Genomic DNA, 17,463 nt, shown 5'->3' with positions numbered 1-17,463 from the left:
TCATGATCTCACAGCTTGTAGGTTCGACCCCCATGTCGGGCTCTGTGCTGACAGCTCGGAGTCTGGAGCCTGCTTTGGATTCTGTGTGTGTGTGTCTCTCTCTCTCCCCTTCCCCCACTCACACTCTCTCTCTCTCTCTCTCAAAAAATAAAATAAAAAACATTAAAAAATTTAAAAAAATAAAATAAAAAAAAAAGCAAAGAGGTGAATAGAGAAAGTCTTAAGGACCTTCACTGTGCTCTCTTGAAGTCATCTTTCACTCCTCCCTTTCTTGCTCCCCTTTCTTGCTCAGTCATCAAGTTCTGTTGATTTTCCCTCCTAAATCTTTTTTGGATCTATCCTACCCACCTAGGTCAGGTCCTCAGCATCTCTTCCATAACCCATCTAACTAGTTTCTCTGCTAAAAGGCCATCCTACCCTATCTCTCCTGGCAATTTTATCCCAAGGCAGCAAATATGATCACATTTCTCCATTTTCCCATATTTGTGTGCCCTCCATTACATTCAGCAGTAGGCTTTAAACCCCCTGGGGTCCTTCGAGTTTCTTAGAGCTGTTGTGGCTACCTGAGAGTGAGAGGGAGGGCAGCACTGGGAGATCCTCTCTTGTGTCACCCCCACCTCTCCTCCCTGCTTCAACAAAGAGTTCAGCTTTTACTGTTTTATATATTGAGTGACCTTGCAAGATTCTTTGGCAGAAAGGTTTCCACAGCTCTAAAATGTTTAAAAGGCAAGGGCTTGGGGCGCCTGGGTGGCTCAGTCGGTTGAGCGTCCGACTTTGGCTCAGGTCATGATCTCACGGTCTGTGGGTTCAAGCCCCGCGTCGGGCTTTGTGCTGAGGCTCAGAGCCTGTGCTCAGAGCCTGGAGCCTGCTTCGGATTCTGTGTCTGCCTCTCTCTCTGACCCTCCCCTGTTCATGTTCTGTCTCTGTCTCAAAAATAAATATTAAAAAAAAATTTTTTTTAAGGCAAGGGCTTGCAGAAGAGTCTGTATCTAAACTTTTCAGCATGGGATAATTGGCTCTTACTCTGTCCTCCTCTTACCTCTATAGCTTTATTTTCCACCAACATCCCAACTGAACTTAACCTTCCCTGAACACACCAAGCTCTTTCACACTGATTCTTGTGCCTATGACGTCACTAGAATGTAAGCTCCTCCAAGGCTGGGGCTTTGTTTCCTGCTGTGTCCCCACTACCTAGAACAATACCTGGAACAAAGTTAAATACTCAATTCACATTGATTAAATGAATAAGTGTTCCTCCCCAGTTCTCTGCTATGCAAGTGTCTGTTTATTCTTCAAAGCCAACTCAAATGTCACTGCCTCTGGAATTTCCATGACTTTCTATCCCCACCTTCTAACTGCCATCATCAATTAGTTGTTTTCTGTTTTCCTTAATACTCAGCCAAAATTTCTGTAAGAGTACTCATCGTATTGTGCTGTGGCTTTTGTTTAGGGTTCTGCCTCCATCCACACACCCCTCCAGTGTGAACTCTAAGAGGACAAGGACAATGCAGAAACAATGCCTGCTCAGGAAATAGCTCTGATAAAAGTTACCTCCGCTTCCCCACCCCAGAACTCTGTTCCAAGTAAGTCCTGATCAGGAGTTACCCCATCAGGGCAGAAGGTTAAAACCAGCTTAGATCTTAACAGTTAACTTTGGTTCCCAAATCTTTCTCAAGCTTTATGCTCTTGCTTTCTTAGACTTTACTGATTAGTGACCTTCCACCTGGATTCTTGGATTTTTCTTTGTTTACTCTTAGCTCAGATCTTATCCTCACCTTGACTCTGATGGGCTGGTCAAGGTTGATTCACTTAGTACTAACTACTGATTTAACCCTTAATTTATCTGCTCTTCTAATTCTGGTTAAGACTGTACTGATCCTAGGGCGCCTGGGTGGCTCAGTCGGTTGAGCATCCAACTTCGGTTCAGGTCACGATATCGCAGTTGACAAGTTTGAGCCCCGTGTTGGGCTCCGTGCTGACGGCTCAGAGCCTGGAGCCTGCTTCGAATTCTGTGTCTCCCTCTCTCTCTGCCCCTCCCCCGCTCATGCTCTGTCTCTGTCTCAAAAATAAATAAACATTAAAAAAAAAAAAAAAAAGACTGTACTGATCCCACCTAACCGTTTAGCTTCTATAAACAAGGTGCCTCTGAGTTGGGCATTGACAGCCCCAGGAGTAAAAAACAGGTAAGGGAGAAAAAGAGTCTTGAGGGATCAGGGAAGTAGCAGATCTGGGGAGCCCAGAAACCAAGTAAAGCAGTCAAAAGGGAGGTGCCACTTCAGAAGACGACGCCCCTCTAGCTGCAGTTTCTCTTGCTTTTGTCAGGTTCAAACTCACTACTACTATAACCCGTTCCCACAGTCATAACTTTGACCCAGGCCAAAGCAATTATCCATTTGAAGGAACAACTTCTCAACTTCCCTAGGAAAGTACCATCCACATAAAGAAATGGGTCAACTGGAGCAAGCCCATTTGCCAAGATTCAATTCACTGGCCAATTTATAAAATTACCGTAAATTTTTAAAAACCATTTTTATATGATACAGCTATTTTTATTAGATGGGATTATATTAGCAGCCTTTACAATATTAAAATTTAATATTTCCACTGAAGAAATCAAAGTTAAGGTTGATACACCATTCAGGAATTGGGAAAAGGACATTAAAAATACAAGCATATGACAAAATAGAAAACGACGTTCAAAGGCACCTCCTAAAAACAAGCAGCTGAAAAAATCCCACTAAGCATAAGCACAGAGATTTTGGTTTCTAGCAAGCGGTAATTATGATGTTGATTTGGTATCACTATGCAGAAATATTTAACATAAGTGAGCAAAACCATTCGAAGCCATAAAAGAGAAATGCGGGTAGCCTGAAGGGGTTACTCTGATAGGTCCTATAAACTAGACTCAAATAAAGCCTGGCAGTTTTAGTGGGGAGTCGTCAGGAAAGGCCTTTCCTGTGATCACAAAAGGAAGACAGACTATCATTTATCAAACACCGATGTAGTGTCAAAAACAATGGCAGGCACTTTCAAATACATAAACTAAATGTCATTCCTTTTAACAGAAGAACTAGAAGTTATGTAACTTTCCCATAGTGTCAAAGTTAGTTAAGACATCGTAGAGGAATTCATAGACCAGTTGGTCTGGCCCCAAAGCCTCTATTCCAGGTGACATTCTCCCCCAAAATGTCAGTATGGAAGACGACAAAGCATTGGTACAACTAGGGTACAAGAAAGGCAGCTGCCCTTCTTGGACAAGAAGTCACTCACTCATAATCTAAAAGAAATAAACCCTCTTCCACAAAAGAGGTAATAGTAGCGCCTCCTCAAAGGAGTTACAGTAAATGAGATAGGGAATGCACGTAATTGGTCCCCTGAAAACTCCCAAATCCTCAAATTTCACTGCACCAAGGAGCTCAGCCCATGGCTCACGGTCAGCCAAGGACTGTGGGAGACAAGGACACAACAGGATGCCCATGAGAATGGCCCGACCTGGGCGCCGGAAAAGCGTTCTGAGAAACGACCCTCCGAAGATGTTTGCCACGAAAGCGGTGGAAAGGGGTCCGGGGTGGAGAGACACAACGGAGGATTTACTCACCCCCATTTTTATGGCTATTGATAGCTGCTGGGCGGGGGAGCAAGAGCGCAGGCACGTTTGGTAGGAAGTGAGGAAGGGAATGCTCGTTTACTCAAGCGTGTTACTTGTATGTGGAGAAACGGGGGTGTACAAAAAAGTCTTTTTGATACTGGCAAAAAGTCCCGTGGAACCAATTTGCCAGGCCACCCAGGAAGAGCCGAGAGCGACGCCAGCTAGATTTTTGAGCAACTGAGAAACCGACACCCAACGCCAACCTGCGCGGCCCAACACGGGAACGCAGCTGCGCGCGCAGCCAGCTTCCGCGAGCGACTTCGCACAGGCTCAGGCCGCGTCACGCAACGAATAGGCACAGGGGTGGACAACCCTTTGTTTTTCTAACAGAGCCATTATTTCCTACAACAACCCTTACTCTTTTGTGTTCACTTTGTTTTGCTTAGTACCTATTATCTTGAATCAAACGTGAGCTCTCTACCAAGCGAGACACAGGCTTCTCTACCTTCATTTTCCCTTGCAACCCCCTCCTGTGAGTTCAGCTTCCTGGTCCGCCCCATTGGCCTCGGCCAACCCTTGCTAAGCTTCTGGGTAAACGTCACGAGTTTCTGGGCAGATCAGGAAATCCTCCGGCCAGAAGCTCGCGCGTGCGCCCCCGCCTGGCGCTGCCTACCAAACGGTCTGAGCGCGTGGCAAGTTTCTGAGAACAGCGCGGGCGAGGCAGCGGAGCGGTCTAGCTATCCTAGGAGTGACAGGAGCGGCGAGCGGCGAGCGGCGAGGAGCGGCCCTCCGTGAGGATTTAGGTCTTGCTTTGTGTGCTTAGGTTCATGCCGGTGTCTCCTGGCTTTTTCCGTCAGGTCTGCAGAGGCCTGACCTCGTGTGACGGGCTTCGCCTTGTCACGCGGCAGTGGGCCGGAAACCCAGAGGGGCACTCGCTGGAGTGGTTTTTCCACATACCTTTCACGTTTTAAATACCATCCGCCTCTGAAGCCCTTCCCGGCCTGTGGGGCCGAGAGCGTGAGAGCCACACTGTGTGCAGGCCAGACGGGAGACTCCTTCCGAGCGGGAACGGGCGTTGCGCTCCGCGTCCGAGCGCCGGGCTCGGTCCTGCCCTCGAGTCTTTGTAGCTGTTGTGTCGGGTCGAGGTGTGGATGCCCTGCCCTCCCGGGGCTGACAGTCCGGCAGGGGAGGTAGACCCGCCGGCCTGACAAGCGAGGTGTCAGGGAGGTGCGCGTCCCGAAAGCAGTAGCGTGGGGCTGGCGGGCAGCGGCCTGGGCACTATGGGGGGAGGACACGGGGGTGCTCGTGCTGAGCCCTGATCACGAACGTACGCTCACCTGGGGGGAGTGTTCCGCGAGGAGGAAGCGAATTCCAGGGAATTCGAGGGAGAAGACCATGCAGAGGGTGGGATGTGACTCCCGGATGTATGAGAAATTGCAGGGCACCCTGGGAGCGCCCCAGATTCGGACCGGAAGGCCAGGTGCGCTCCACAGCCAAAGCCATCCCAAGGGCATGTCGGCGTGTGCCGTCCTCCCCTCACCTGCCTACGCCCTCCCTGCAACCCTTCAGTGGCTGGATTAGAGGCCTAGGATTTCAGACACTTTAAACCTTTTATATGGCATATAATACTACAGAGCAAGTAAGCCAAAGGAGTTAAAAAGATTTAAAAATTCATTTCCTCTTAGGGATGCTGCTTGCTTTGTAAGAAAATGAACGAATAAGGGGCACCTGGGTGGTTCAGTCGGTTGAGCGTCAGACTTCAACTCAGGTCATGATCTCATAGTTTGTGAGTTCGAGCCCCCCGTCAGGCTCTGTGCTGACAGCTCAGACCTTGGAGCCTCCTTCACATTCTGTGTCTCCCCGTCTCTCGGCCCCTCCCCTGCTCATGCTCTGTCTCTGTCTCTCAATCATAATTAAACGTTAAAAAAATTAAAAGAAAATGAATGAATAAAAAAACGTCATGTTTCAGTACCTGATCGTAACATGCTACGTGAAAACAAGGATGAACTTTTTTTTTTTAACGTTTATTTTTGAGAGAGAGACAGAGCACAAGCAGGAGAGGTTCAGAGACAGGGAGACACAGAATTCAAGGCAGGCTCCAGGCTCTGAGCTGTCAGCACAGAGCCTGACATGGGGCTCAAACTCATCAGCTGTGAGATCATGACCTGAGCAGAAGTCCCACACTTAATCGACTGAGCAACGCAGGCTCCCCCAAGGATGAACTCTTAACAGCTGTGAGGATAGTTGGGCGGGGAGAGGGCACTTGGAACAACATAGAACAAACAAAGTATTGTCAGTATCCCAGAATGAAAACAACAAGAATCAGCACGACCCCGCCCCCCCTCCATTTTCTTATATCTATGTGGCATGTACTAGTGGCAACCACAAGGGAAAACCACCCAGGTTGGCTTATAGAGATCAAAGATGGGAAATCTTTTTTAGCCAAGGCTCTAGGAGAATATAATCTGTAAGATTAATTCACGGCAAGATTAGGTTTGCAGAGAAAGGTACCATCCGCAAGCTAAGGAGAGATGAATGAAACAGGAGCTCTTGGATTAACCACTATGCAGGACTGTTTGTGGCACAGTGGCCCCATCGAAGCACAGATAATCTAGAGTCACTGAATATAAAGAAGCAGTGAAGTAGTAAGAATTGCCCAGCAGTAAAGATGCCTGGGTTTGAATGCTGGCTGCACCTCTTAATTAGTTGTGTGATTTGGGGTAAGTTACTTTACCTCTTCCAGTCTCCATCTCCTCATCTGTAAAAGTGGCAATTATCATAAGATTGCTATGAGATAACTAAAGTAAGCCAGTCAGTGTAGTGCCTGGAACATAGTACTGTATATGGTTACTAAATGTTAGAAGCTATTAGACAAGATGTGGTTGAGAAAAGAGTCAATGAAGTGAGATACAGATCTGTAGTAAGTGCCTAGCTTGGAATGGGTGTTAGGAAGAGAGCACTTTACCTCAACAAATTCAACAGTAAATTGGGATTCTACAGTGTCCAATGTGGCTGATATTTTTAAAAAATTATATAGCTAAATGAATGTTATGCATGCCCTTCAAACAGTGGGGATGCCATTTTCCTCTATCCTCCCCTTGATGCTTTTAAAATAAAAGTAGACACGAATAATTGATATATTCTAAATATTATGCAAGATGTGAAAAAATATGTAGAACACTGCTATTTTATTAATCTGTAACATACGCTTTTAAGTAAAACAAGTATGTTTACTATGCAAACATAACCTCTAACCCCCATTTTCAACCAGACAGAGATCCCCCTGAATATCCTCTATATAAAAATTCTGCAGTCACTAATGCCTTCAGGCCCCCTTGGATCTCCCTTAGATTACCGCAGTCACCTTCTACCAGATCTCGTGGCCATCAGTCTTTTCTTCCATCTTTCTTTTTCCACACACTGCCAGTGTTGTCATTTTGAAAAATAAAGCTGATTATCTCACCCCCCTGCTTTAAAAGCTCTGTAAATTCCTGCTTACTGACCCAATTGTATACCTACTTCTTTATCCCACAGTCCTTTTTCCTGTATGCTACCCATACTGAACTTCTTGGATTTTCTCAAATAAGTCTGACCTGACCACCTCTCCGTATCACCTCATCCCTTAATAAACTTCCAGTCATAATAGAAAATGCAGTTCAAAGGAGACCTGAGAAACCTCAGCTCCTTCAGAGAGAAGTAATGATTCCCTCCTCAATGCTCCTGGATCAATTTATCATTATCAGTAGCAGTGGCACAATCACCGTCATCACTAACCTATTGAAGTCTTATGTGCCAGGAGTTGGGATAAACACTTGGCTTGAATTTAGTCATTTAATTCTCACTTTACTGTCACCCCCCCCCCCCATTTTTATAGTAACACTTGGAATAATATTGTTATTTTTATTTACATTTGTCTTTCCCACTAACTTCCAGGGATTCCTATTGTCATGGGATAAATCCTGGTAACTTCTATACCTTTCTAAGAGCCTGGAATATTGTAGGTGCTCAATAATTGTTTGCTGAAATAATGTATGAATATAAGCAATTCCACTCAGGGCTTTTGTACTTTTTCAAACAGCTGTTATTACTTAAAACTCTTATTTTGAAATTCCTTCAAAGTCTGGGGTACTTAGGAATGTCTTCAGTTGATAGGAGATCTTCCTTGGAAAGAGATGTTAAGGCACTCAGAGCTAAATCTGGTGAATAAGGTGTCTGAGTCATATCATTTTTTCCTCAAAGAATAACAAAATAGTTTAATAGACTGATTTTTCTTGTGTAGCTTACAAGCCAGCTCTAAATCATTTCAAAAAAAAGTTTTGAATAATGGTGTCATTACTGGAATAAATTTATAGCCTCCCAAAGTATTCAAAGAGTAACACTCACTTGGAAATATAAATTTTGATATGCCTGTTATGCATGTATAAAAAAAGACCAAAAAAAAAACCCAAAAAACCTTATATGCTCTTTCAGACCAGAATATAAGTAAAGGTACACCTGTGTAAAACCCAATGTATGAAAATTCAAATACTACAGAATTAGAGGGTAGTCATCCACTTCGTGGGATATCCATAACATGCCAGGCGCTGTGCTAGGAGGTGGAGATGCAAGATAAATATAGCCTCTTGTCCTCAGGGAATTTCTAGCATAGTAATGAATTCATCATTAAAAATAATTCACTAAGTGAATTGCATTTTAACATGCAGCTTCAGAAATCACATTTGGTGTAAAGGGAGGTGCAGACAATCTGTTGTAAGTGAGGGGTTGTGAAGAGGGACAGGATTAGTTAAGAAACCTTTCTTAGAATAAATTAGCTTCAGTGGGGGGCTTTAAAAGAAAAAAAACTTGGTACAGATCGGTGGAGAAAAAGAGAGGTGGACAATTAGGACTTAACTCAGCCAACGAAATAATCCAAAGGTTGCTTGGTGAACATGGAGGCAGAGCAGAGAGAGAAGGATTATCTTGAGGGATATCTCATAGAGGTCATGAACAGAGCCCTGATGAAACATTTCTCCCTTACATCAGAGAACAGGACTCTTGTGACCATGTTTTCTAGATTCACGGTCACTTCCCACTGGACAGTGCTAGATAAACATTGATTACATCTCTCCAAACTTCGTTTTTCATGTTTCCATGCTAATAGCCTTCTACTGACTCAAGTAGATGGAGACAAATATGTAAACAGATAACTGCGACACAAACATATACAGGAATCTCACTTAATCTAATATCCCCTACTATTTTCCTATGTCCTTTAATTTTTTTTTGTATATTTTTAAGAACTTTTTATTTATTTTGAGACAGAGACAGCACGAGTGGGGAGGGGCGGAGAGAGGGAGAGATAATCCCAAGCAGGCTCTGCATCACCAGCACAGAGCCCAACATGGGACTCGAACCCACAAACCGCGAGATCCTGACCTGAGCCGAAACCAAAAGTTGGAAGCTCAACTGAGCCACCCACGCCACGTGCCCCTTGCTACGTCCTTTTAGTACATCCACACCATACCACTGTTACTCTTGCTATAATTTCTCCAGACTATTCAAGGTGTCAGGAAAGGGTTTGATCTTTAGCAATACCAAAGAAATAGTTCTCTATATCCTTTTTACTTTCTTTGGTCACTTTTCTCCAGCACCGTTTTCTCCTTTCTCTCCAGCTTTTGGCCCTTCTCACAAGGATGGAAATGCTACTGTTTTGTGTCTGGGCCCTGCTGGCCTTGAACCCTGGCCCAGGTAAGGCTGTTTGTGATAGTTTCTTTAGTCAGTATGTGCCAAAGTGCAGGTGGCTGGTCAGTAAGAGCATCAGAAGTACTGAATGGGGCAAAAATATACTATTCATTTGTCTGGACCCTTGGGAGAGATTCCTATTTTTGGATCATTAGGACATAGAATCTGTAGGTGTCTCTAGCTTATAATTGGGGAACCCAAATTGAGGAACAGGAGAACAAACCATCAGAGAAAACTCTCCCCTAAGAAATATGCCTTCTCTCTTTGGCCCCCTGCCAGCCCAGGACTGTCCTAGTTTTCTGTTCTTAAGAATATTTTTACTTCTTTGTTGCCACCTTTTGTGTCATGAAGTTGCAATAGCGTCTTGATAGGAGAGGACCCATAGCTTAATTGTGAGGAGCGAGCGCTCCAGACGGCAAGAAAGGAACTGGAGCCTTAGTGGGTAACACTGCTACATGAGTTGTGTATTCCTAGAAGGGCCCGGTGTTTGGTAGACGAAACAGATGGTGGACATGGAGTAGCTAAAGGGGACCTGTGGGGAAGCTTCCAGGAGACTGTGCCTCTCACCTACATAAGGCATCTGAAAGTTTTACCTGATGTCTCTCTCATTGCACCTGAGATTTCCCTAACAGACTAAACTCTTAAGCATCCAAAAACATGTTGCCTTAGTACCAAAGCAAAAAAGGAATAGTCTTATTTTGAGAAGCGGTGAAAAATTCTGGGAAATGAATGACCCTAGGAGTCACCTTTAGGCTAGTGGGTTCATAATTCAGCGTGCATAAGGATCATCAGGAGTGCTTGTTCTGTTCACTGCGTATTTCCACATCCCACCTTCACAAGTGCTTAATCATTCAGTCTGAGGTGGAGCTAGAGTCTGTAGTTTTACAAGCATTCCAGGTGATTTTGGTGAAGGCAATTCTTAGACCATAATTTCAGAGAAACACTGATTTGAGGTGTAAGCACAGAGCTCTTTTCTCTAGGGCCTACTAAGCCCTTGAGGGCCCTCAGCAGCCAGTCCTGGGAGCTTCTAAGACATCTGGAAGCTTAGGAAGAGAATGGTTTCCTTGGCATGAGTTTTAACAACTGTAGTTTCCAAGGTGACACTAATGGAGAAACCAAGATTACTGGAAAGATAATGAATGCAGGGAATGGTGGAATCAGGGTTCTACCTGTTCATTAAGGGTCTTTTTCTTGTCTGGTTCTTTGTAACTTTTTCTTCAGGGTAGGTTTCCTATTTCTAACCTACAAATTGATAGACTAGGGTCTTGTGGTCCTCACCAAAGTCTTTGGCATATATGTGTGGTTGATCATTTCAGGAGCAACTGAAGAGATATTTGAGGTTTCCGTTTGGCCAGATCAGGCCCTGGTAAAGCTTGGACAGTCCCTAATGATCAACTGCAGCACTACCTGTCCAGACCCAGGACCCAGTGGAATTGAGACTTACTTAAAGAAAACCCAGGTGGACAAAGGACCTCAGTGGAAGGAGTTTCTTCTGGAGGATGTCACAGAGAATTCTGTTCTGCAGTGCTTCTTCTCTTGTGCAGGGATCCAAAAGGACACAAGCCTTGACATCACTGTGTATCGTGAGTAGGGCTGAGGAGGAAGGGAAGACTGGGGGAACATGACTATGTCTTATTTAGGGAAAAATTAGAGATTTCTTTTGGGGGAGACAATTTGGGCCCTTAGTAGAGATTTCTGTTATACTGCAGGAATTCTAGAGCCAATTACTTCTATTTCCCTTTGGTGAAGGATTTTAAATTAGGAGCAGACCACAGAGGGCATCCAGACATCGTGCTTGAGAATATGTTCAGGTATAGGAGGCATATACTAATAATGCCAGCTTATAAATGATCAAAAAAGTATACAATTTGTGGTAAATTATTTGGCACAAGTTCTTAGAATAAATAGGGACTGGAAAAAGGAGGGTCTCTGTCTCCATGGAAAAGGAGGCTCTTGAGCTTCACTCCTGCAGAATGGTAAGGATTTGAAGTGAAGGGCATGGATGAGGAAGATCTTTCAGGTGGGCAAATAGCATTGGCAAGGATATTGCCGTAAGAGTAAGTGTGATCTCTTTGGGGTAAAAGCTTGGTAGACTAGGGTGTAGTTTTTGTGTGATGCTAAGGAGCTCCTCAGAAGCTGCTCATGCCTCTGAAGCACCTCTGGTAAGAGATAAAAGTTCTCCAGAATGGCAGCAACAGTCAACGCAAGGGACCTGCCCCTCAACAGTCACATTTCTTGGCTATGACTTTAGCCACCTTTGATGGGCAGAAGAAGAGCCAGAAGACTGACTTGTCTTATGTAGGGCAGGGTTGGCAGAAAGCTGACACGGTTGATTGGATGGTTTAAGAGTAACGGTCACCTTGTATCACCAGCTTTCTGTCCTATACCATTTCTTTCTGGAGAGGTGAGTAGCCTTCTCTCATCAAGCCCACCTTTTTCTCTTAAAGAGCCACCCGAGCAGGTGATCCTGGAGCTGCAGCCGGCATGGGTAGCCATGGATGAAGCCTTCACAGTGAAGTGCCATGTGCCCAGTGTAGCACCCCTGGAGAACCTCACCCTTACCCTTCTCCAGGGTAACCAGGAACTACACAGAAAGGACTTTATGAACTTGGCTGTGGCCTCCCAAAGAGCTGAGATCACCATCAATGTCAAAGCCCAAAGGGAAGATGATAGGTGCAATTTCTCCTGCCGTGCAGAACTGGACTTGAGTTCACATGGTGGAGGGCTCTTTCACAGTAGCTCAGCCATCAAGGTACTCCGGATCTTTGGTGAGTCAGAGTCCAGGTATGGAAGGATCCTGAGGCTCAGTTTCTTTATCTTACCTTGGCCTTTTGGGACTAAGTTCCCACAGAGTTTAGGATTAGGGTGTGAGAGTAATTGAGCCCCATCTCTACCTGGGCTGTAATCTTACCCTGGGAGACAGAGAGCTTTAAGCCACACTCCCTTCCTAAATTGTGGGGTCCTATATAGCACATGATTTATCATGGCTTTTCTCCTTTCTTTCCTTTTCTTCATTTTTTGGCAGAATTCTCTCAGAGTCCCCAAATCTGGGTCTCCTCACTTTTGGAGATTGGGATGGCAGAGGCTGTGAGCTGCGAGTTGGCTAGGGTGTTCCCCGCCAGAGAGGTAATGTTCCACATGTTCCTGGGAGACCAAGAGCTGAGCCTGTTTGTCTCCTGGAAGGGAGACACAGCATGGGCCAATGCCACAGTTCGGGCCATGGAGACTGGTGATCAGGAGCTGTCTTGCCTTGTATCTCTGGGTCCAATGGAACAGAAAACAAGAGAGCCAGTGCATGTCTATAGTAAGTGAGCTGCCTCTTCCCTTCCTCACGAGGGTTCTCTGCCACTGAAACTTCCACAGTAAATCCTTGGTGGTTCCACTGCAAATATCCCTATTAACCTTTCCTCGGGACACTCTCATGTGATCTTTCTCTGATGAGTGCAGGCAGGTTGGAGACATGCATTGAGACAGTAGTTGTGTTCAGCCTTCACCGTTTCTTGTGGCCATCTTACTTACAGAGTGATTATAGGTCCTTCAGCTTGTTTCTGGGAACAACTTTTTGAGGTGGGGAGGAAATTTATAAGATGAAAAGCCATCTTGCTGTCCTTGCCACAGAGGCAATAGCCAAACGTATGGACACTGCATTTGTCATAAGAAGAGCTCTCAAATTCCCAAATCTCACTGCTCTTGCCATTCAGCACAGAAGCAGTAGGGTATCCAAAGTTTTCTCCCTGTCTTATCTGCCTAGATACCATACCATCAGAAGCAAGAGTATAGAACTGGCTGAGAATTTTGAGAAAAATGTTTGATTCTCTCTTTCCTTTTCTTACAGGCTTCCCTCCACCAATCCTAGAGATAGAAGAATTATACCCATTGGCAGGGACAGACATTAATGTGACCTGTTTGGGGCATGTGTTAACATCACCCAGCCCTACTCTTCGGCTTAAGGGAGCCCCAGATCTCCCTGCCCCTGGGGAACCTGCCTGGCTTTTACTTACCACCAGGGAGGAAGATAACGGCCGAAATTTCTCCTGTGAGGCCTCTTTGGAGGTTCAGGGTCAGCGGTTGAGCAAAACCACTGCGGTCCAGCTCCATGTCTTATGTGAGTAGAGGCCTGATCTTTCTTGTCAAAACAAGGATTATTATTAGTCTCTCATCTCCAGAGTTCTTGGCCAGCAACTTCATTATTAGAGTTGCTACATTTTTCTCATTAAAATAAAACATCAAAGGGTGAAATAAAATTAAAGCTCCCCAAGCTTACATTATCCCCAGGAAAGTAAGCTGAGAAAAACATGAGGGGGACCTGGGAACGGAAAAGAGAATGCAGGGTGATTAGCTGGTATTAGTTGAGGGTTGATGGCTGAGAACACAGGAAGTGATAGTTGGACTTTATGCTGAGGGGGGAAATTTTCATATAAAAATCTGTGTTTTTGAAAAGTAGAAAATCCCTCATCTCTGGGTTCGCCCCTACCCATCTCCTCACTCACTGAGAAGCAAAGATGGGAAGCAGGGAAGCCAGCATTGATAGGACAGGCCAGATCATTGAGTCTGAATCCATTAAGATGCCTTTGCTGCATCTCTGACTCCTTGCCCCTAGAAAATGGAAGACAGAAGAGTGCCCCAAAGCAGGGAACAGTGCTCCTTCCCTTGGGAAGTAAAGCTGTCAGGTGGGAGGGACACAGCTTCCGGATTAGGGGAGAGGAAGCTAAGCATCTCAGTGAGGAAGGAATGTGGCACACTGAGCTCAGCTCCTTGGGGGACTCTCTTTTCCAGACAAGCCCCGGTTAGAGGAATCTGACTGCCCTGGCAACCAGACGTGGGTGAAAGGGACAGAGCAGCTGCTTGCCTGCGTCCCAAAGGGAAACCCAACTCCAACCTTGGTGTGTACCTGGAATGGAGTGATATTCAACTTTGAAGTGCCACGGAAAGCAACCCAGAACCACACAGGAACCTACTGCTGCACAGCCTCTAACCAACTGGGCTCTGTCAGCAAAGACATTGCTGTCATCGTTCGAGGTGACTGTGGCTTTCCTGCTGCCAGGCCTAGGGTGGAAATGCCCAAGGGGGTTGGGATTCTTACCCAAATAGGGAAAGAAGAAAAATTTCAGTGGGTAGGGAAGGGTGAGACTGAGAGGTAGGCATGGTAAGCCGGAGAGGGGGGGATTCTCTTGCCCTCTTGACCCTCCCAATTCTCTGTCTTCTGTGCTTGGGCAGGCCTGGATGAAGGAATCAGCTCCACCATCTTTGTCATCATTATTGTCGCTCTTGGAGTGGGTGTAATCACCATAGCACTGTATTTGAACTACCGGCCTTGCAAAATAGAGAGGCGGAAATTGCCCTATAGGCAGAAAGAGAAGAACAAAGAGGAGGAAAGCCAGTTTGCTGTTCAGCAAGCAGAAAAATGCAATGCACATAATTGTTAAATGGAAACAGCTATTTGTTTGAAAGCAACCTCCTCTACTCCTGGGGTTTCCTAAGGGAGGAAAGTGGGGGAGGAAAAAGGAAGAGACATTACCCTTTGTGTTCTACAGTCCCATAAAACAGTGTTTCAGACCCCCATGTCCCTTGTCTCTCATCCATCCACAAGCTCAGCTCCTCTGAGTTCATTCTAGTCACCAGAATTTCAGTCTCAGTGTCCAGCTAATGAGAGGGCCTCTTGCTTCTTACTGTGTGCTTAATCAGTCCACTCACTCCCAAAAGAAAGCCCTTTGCTTTCAACATCAGACTGAACAGATAGAAATATCTCAGAAATGCAACTCATTTCTCATGGTTTCTTCATGACTAAGTGGGAACCAGTTTTTTAGTCCACAGAGGACTTCAAAGGGAGTACCAAACAAAGAGATAGGAATCAGAACCTATTCCTACCTACACATTCCCCTGATCCCCTAACCTGAGGTTCTGGAGTGCCGGCTCCCAGAGCTGAGTTTGGTGACACCATTAAGGGTCAGTAGCTGGCTTCAACTCACTAGAGGAGTGTAAACGTCATAAACTCAGACAAGCAGCTTACCTAGCCCCAGAAGTGGAAGTTAGAGTTCTTCCATTAAATTGCCTTCACAGGTTAAGGGCTCCAAACATCTCTGAATTCATTTTCATAATCCATTATAAAGTGATCACCTGTGAGTTCACATTTGACATATTAATTTTTTTCTCCATACAGGCTCTAAGGCTAGACTTCCAATGGTTATTCTCCCTTCCCATAAAGAAGTATATATTTTTGAATGTCTGAAAACTATTTCCTTTAAGCTTCGGGACAACTCCTGCTGTGACAATGTTCACCATATGATTTCATGATTCAGCTTCCTTCTCTGTTCTTTGGAAAAAAATATATTCACCCCTACAGAAGACATGAAAAATCATAAAACCAGATCTTTTCTCCTAAATCAGTCATGTATGGGTCACTGAAATGTTGGATATGGTAAAAAATAAAAGTGATTTTACAATATCTGAAAGTATTTCTTTTCTGTGTCATTTTTGAAAACTTTTATTAAGCCACATGGTTGCATTTTGAGTACAGTTTCTAAGAAAAGAATGTCAAGTCGGTAGCACAAACAACTAGCCCAGGGCAGGTGGTGTGTTGGCTCAGGGCGGCAGCCTATTTGACCTGACCTTGAAACTAAAGTTCAGACCTCAAGATAGAGGTCTACAGCCTTCCAAATAGAAGACACTAGCTAGAAAGAATACAGCATCAGGCATCAAAGTAAAAAGATTCATTCTTTCCAGACCTTCTCTGAGTCTGGGTTATGGGTTAGGTATAAAAATAACACTTTGATTTCAATACATAACAAGGCAGTGGAGATATAATGGTGGACAAAACAGCGTCCCTGCCTTCTACAAGCTTACAGTCACTGAGGGAAGCCAGAGCAAGTCAACAGGAAGTCACAATTGCACCTTAACACTGGGAAAACAGGTCTTTATAAGAATGCCTAACTCAGGATCAAGGAAAAAAGTTTCTTGGGAGGAAACTGGAAATAATTTGTTTGATTTTGCAAAAAAGCATCCCATCCCCCACCCCCTCCAAATGACCTCAGCCTCCATTTTTCCACTCAATACAGCAGCCATCACTCATCATGTAATATAACTTGCTCACTTTTCTGAATTCAACACTTAAGGAAATAAGGAAGTGGGTTTAAAAGAAAAGAGTATAGAGCAGCCTGATGCAGCAATCTCCAGCCATTTCAGTGTCTTGAGATCAGCTGCATCAGGTCTGTGGTTCTCTCACTGAGCAAACCCCACTTCAAGGCCCCCATGCCCTGAGGCACAGTGGAGGTTCCTGCCTTTGCTTCTCACTGCCACATGGTGTCACTGTTGACAGTCCCACACAGTCCATAAAACCTGGTGCTTCTGCAGATCCAGGTTCCCAGGTCCTCTACCATGGATCTTTCTAGGAGGATGATTTGCTTCCTCAGGAGTTGGTGCAGGTAGGGGTGATTCTCTGCATGAACTTGCAGGGTTACAGAGCTCACTACTTTGGACTAGCCATCCAGGATGGGTCTTCAGATTTCGGTAGGCCCTTTCCTGGGAAGATTTGAAACCTCTGTTCTCTCCCTTTCCTTCCCCAAGGATGCTGGGGTCAGGGAGTCAATTCTCCTAGTCAATCCTTCTAAGGGTAGCTGCCTTGTCTTCAGGGGACCCCCACCCCCTAAAAGGTTTGTTCTTTTCCTGAACAGTAGAGCAATCGGCTCACACTTAACTGCGGCTACCCTGATTATCTTCAGGGGAAGAGAACTACTTTTAATACTCCAAAAATTTATCCTCTTAGGAAAGTCAAGATGACTTTCTGGTGTCTTTCTTTATAGACCCAAGAGAAAACAAGTTAAATCTTCAGTCAGGCTTCTTACTCTAGGGAAAATAATACTATTTATCTATTATAGGATTATAGTTGGAAAGAAATGACATAGTACTTGTAAAAAACATTGGCATGGTATTGCACACATGTTCACAATATCAGCTTTTATTACACTAGCTGCTGGTGGTAATCATACCCATAATCATAATAAACTCAAAGGAAGAGTCAAAAAACCAGGTCACCCACGGAGGGCCGTCAAAAGCCACATACACCACTGACACTTCCTTTGTCTTTTCCATTGTGTTCTCTCTTCCTCTTCTATTCCTTTCTCTCTTCCTGTCTCTACTTTCCTCCTTTTTTGTTC

The 17,463-nt window shown here is 44.9% G+C and overlaps 1 protein-coding gene across 3 annotated transcripts; it reads left to right on the top strand.

The window, feature by feature from the left end:
• Positions 1–4,240: 4,240 nt before the first annotated feature.
• Positions 4,241–15,765, top strand: LOC109277096 (intercellular adhesion molecule 2). 3 transcript variants are annotated; one of them, XM_019466559.2, is made up of 8 exons: positions 4,241–4,380; positions 9,241–9,316; positions 10,627–10,893; positions 11,758–12,078; positions 12,336–12,614; positions 13,146–13,415; positions 14,087–14,329; positions 14,528–15,765. In XM_019466559.2, the coding sequence occupies exons 2-8, from the start codon at positions 9,262–9,264 to the stop codon at positions 14,734–14,736; spliced, it is 1,644 nt and encodes a 547-aa protein (XP_019322104.2). In that variant the 5' UTR covers positions 4,241–4,380; positions 9,241–9,261; the 3' UTR covers positions 14,737–15,765. The 3 variants fall into 3 exon arrangements, with proteins under 3 accessions (XP_019322104.2, XP_019322105.2, XP_053748873.1); XM_019466560.2 differs by having other exon boundaries at positions 4,241–4,392; XM_053892898.1 differs by lacking the exon at positions 13,146–13,415 and having other exon boundaries at positions 4,242–4,392.
• The last annotated feature ends 1,698 nt before the right edge of the window (positions 15,766–17,463 follow it).

Source organism: Panthera pardus, unplaced genomic scaffold (genome assembly GCF_024362965.1).
Source record: "Panthera pardus isolate Hobbes unplaced genomic scaffold, ASM2436296v1 HiC_scaffold_3, whole genome shotgun sequence".
Lineage (NCBI taxonomy): Eukaryota > Metazoa > Chordata > Mammalia > Carnivora > Felidae > Panthera > Panthera pardus.
The sequence above is the reverse complement of the archived record's forward strand: the minus strand, read 5'-3'. Positions and strand labels throughout refer to the sequence as shown.

What these genes read in the sequence shown, in the direction of transcription:
- LOC109277096 (XM_019466559.2), top strand. Translation starts at nt 9,262, where the DNA reads ATGGAAATGCTACTGTTTTGTGTCTGGGCCCTGCTGGCCTTGAACCCT. An exon ending in CCTTGACATCACTGTGTATC is followed by an intron (nt 10,894 to 11,757) that starts GTGAGTAGGGCT and finishes TTTCTCTTAAAG; the next exon opens with AGCCACCCGAGCAGGTGATC. An exon ending in CATTGCTGTCATCGTTCGAG is followed by an intron (nt 14,330 to 14,527) that starts GTGACTGTGGCT and finishes GTGCTTGGGCAG; the next exon opens with GCCTGGATGAAGGAATCAGC.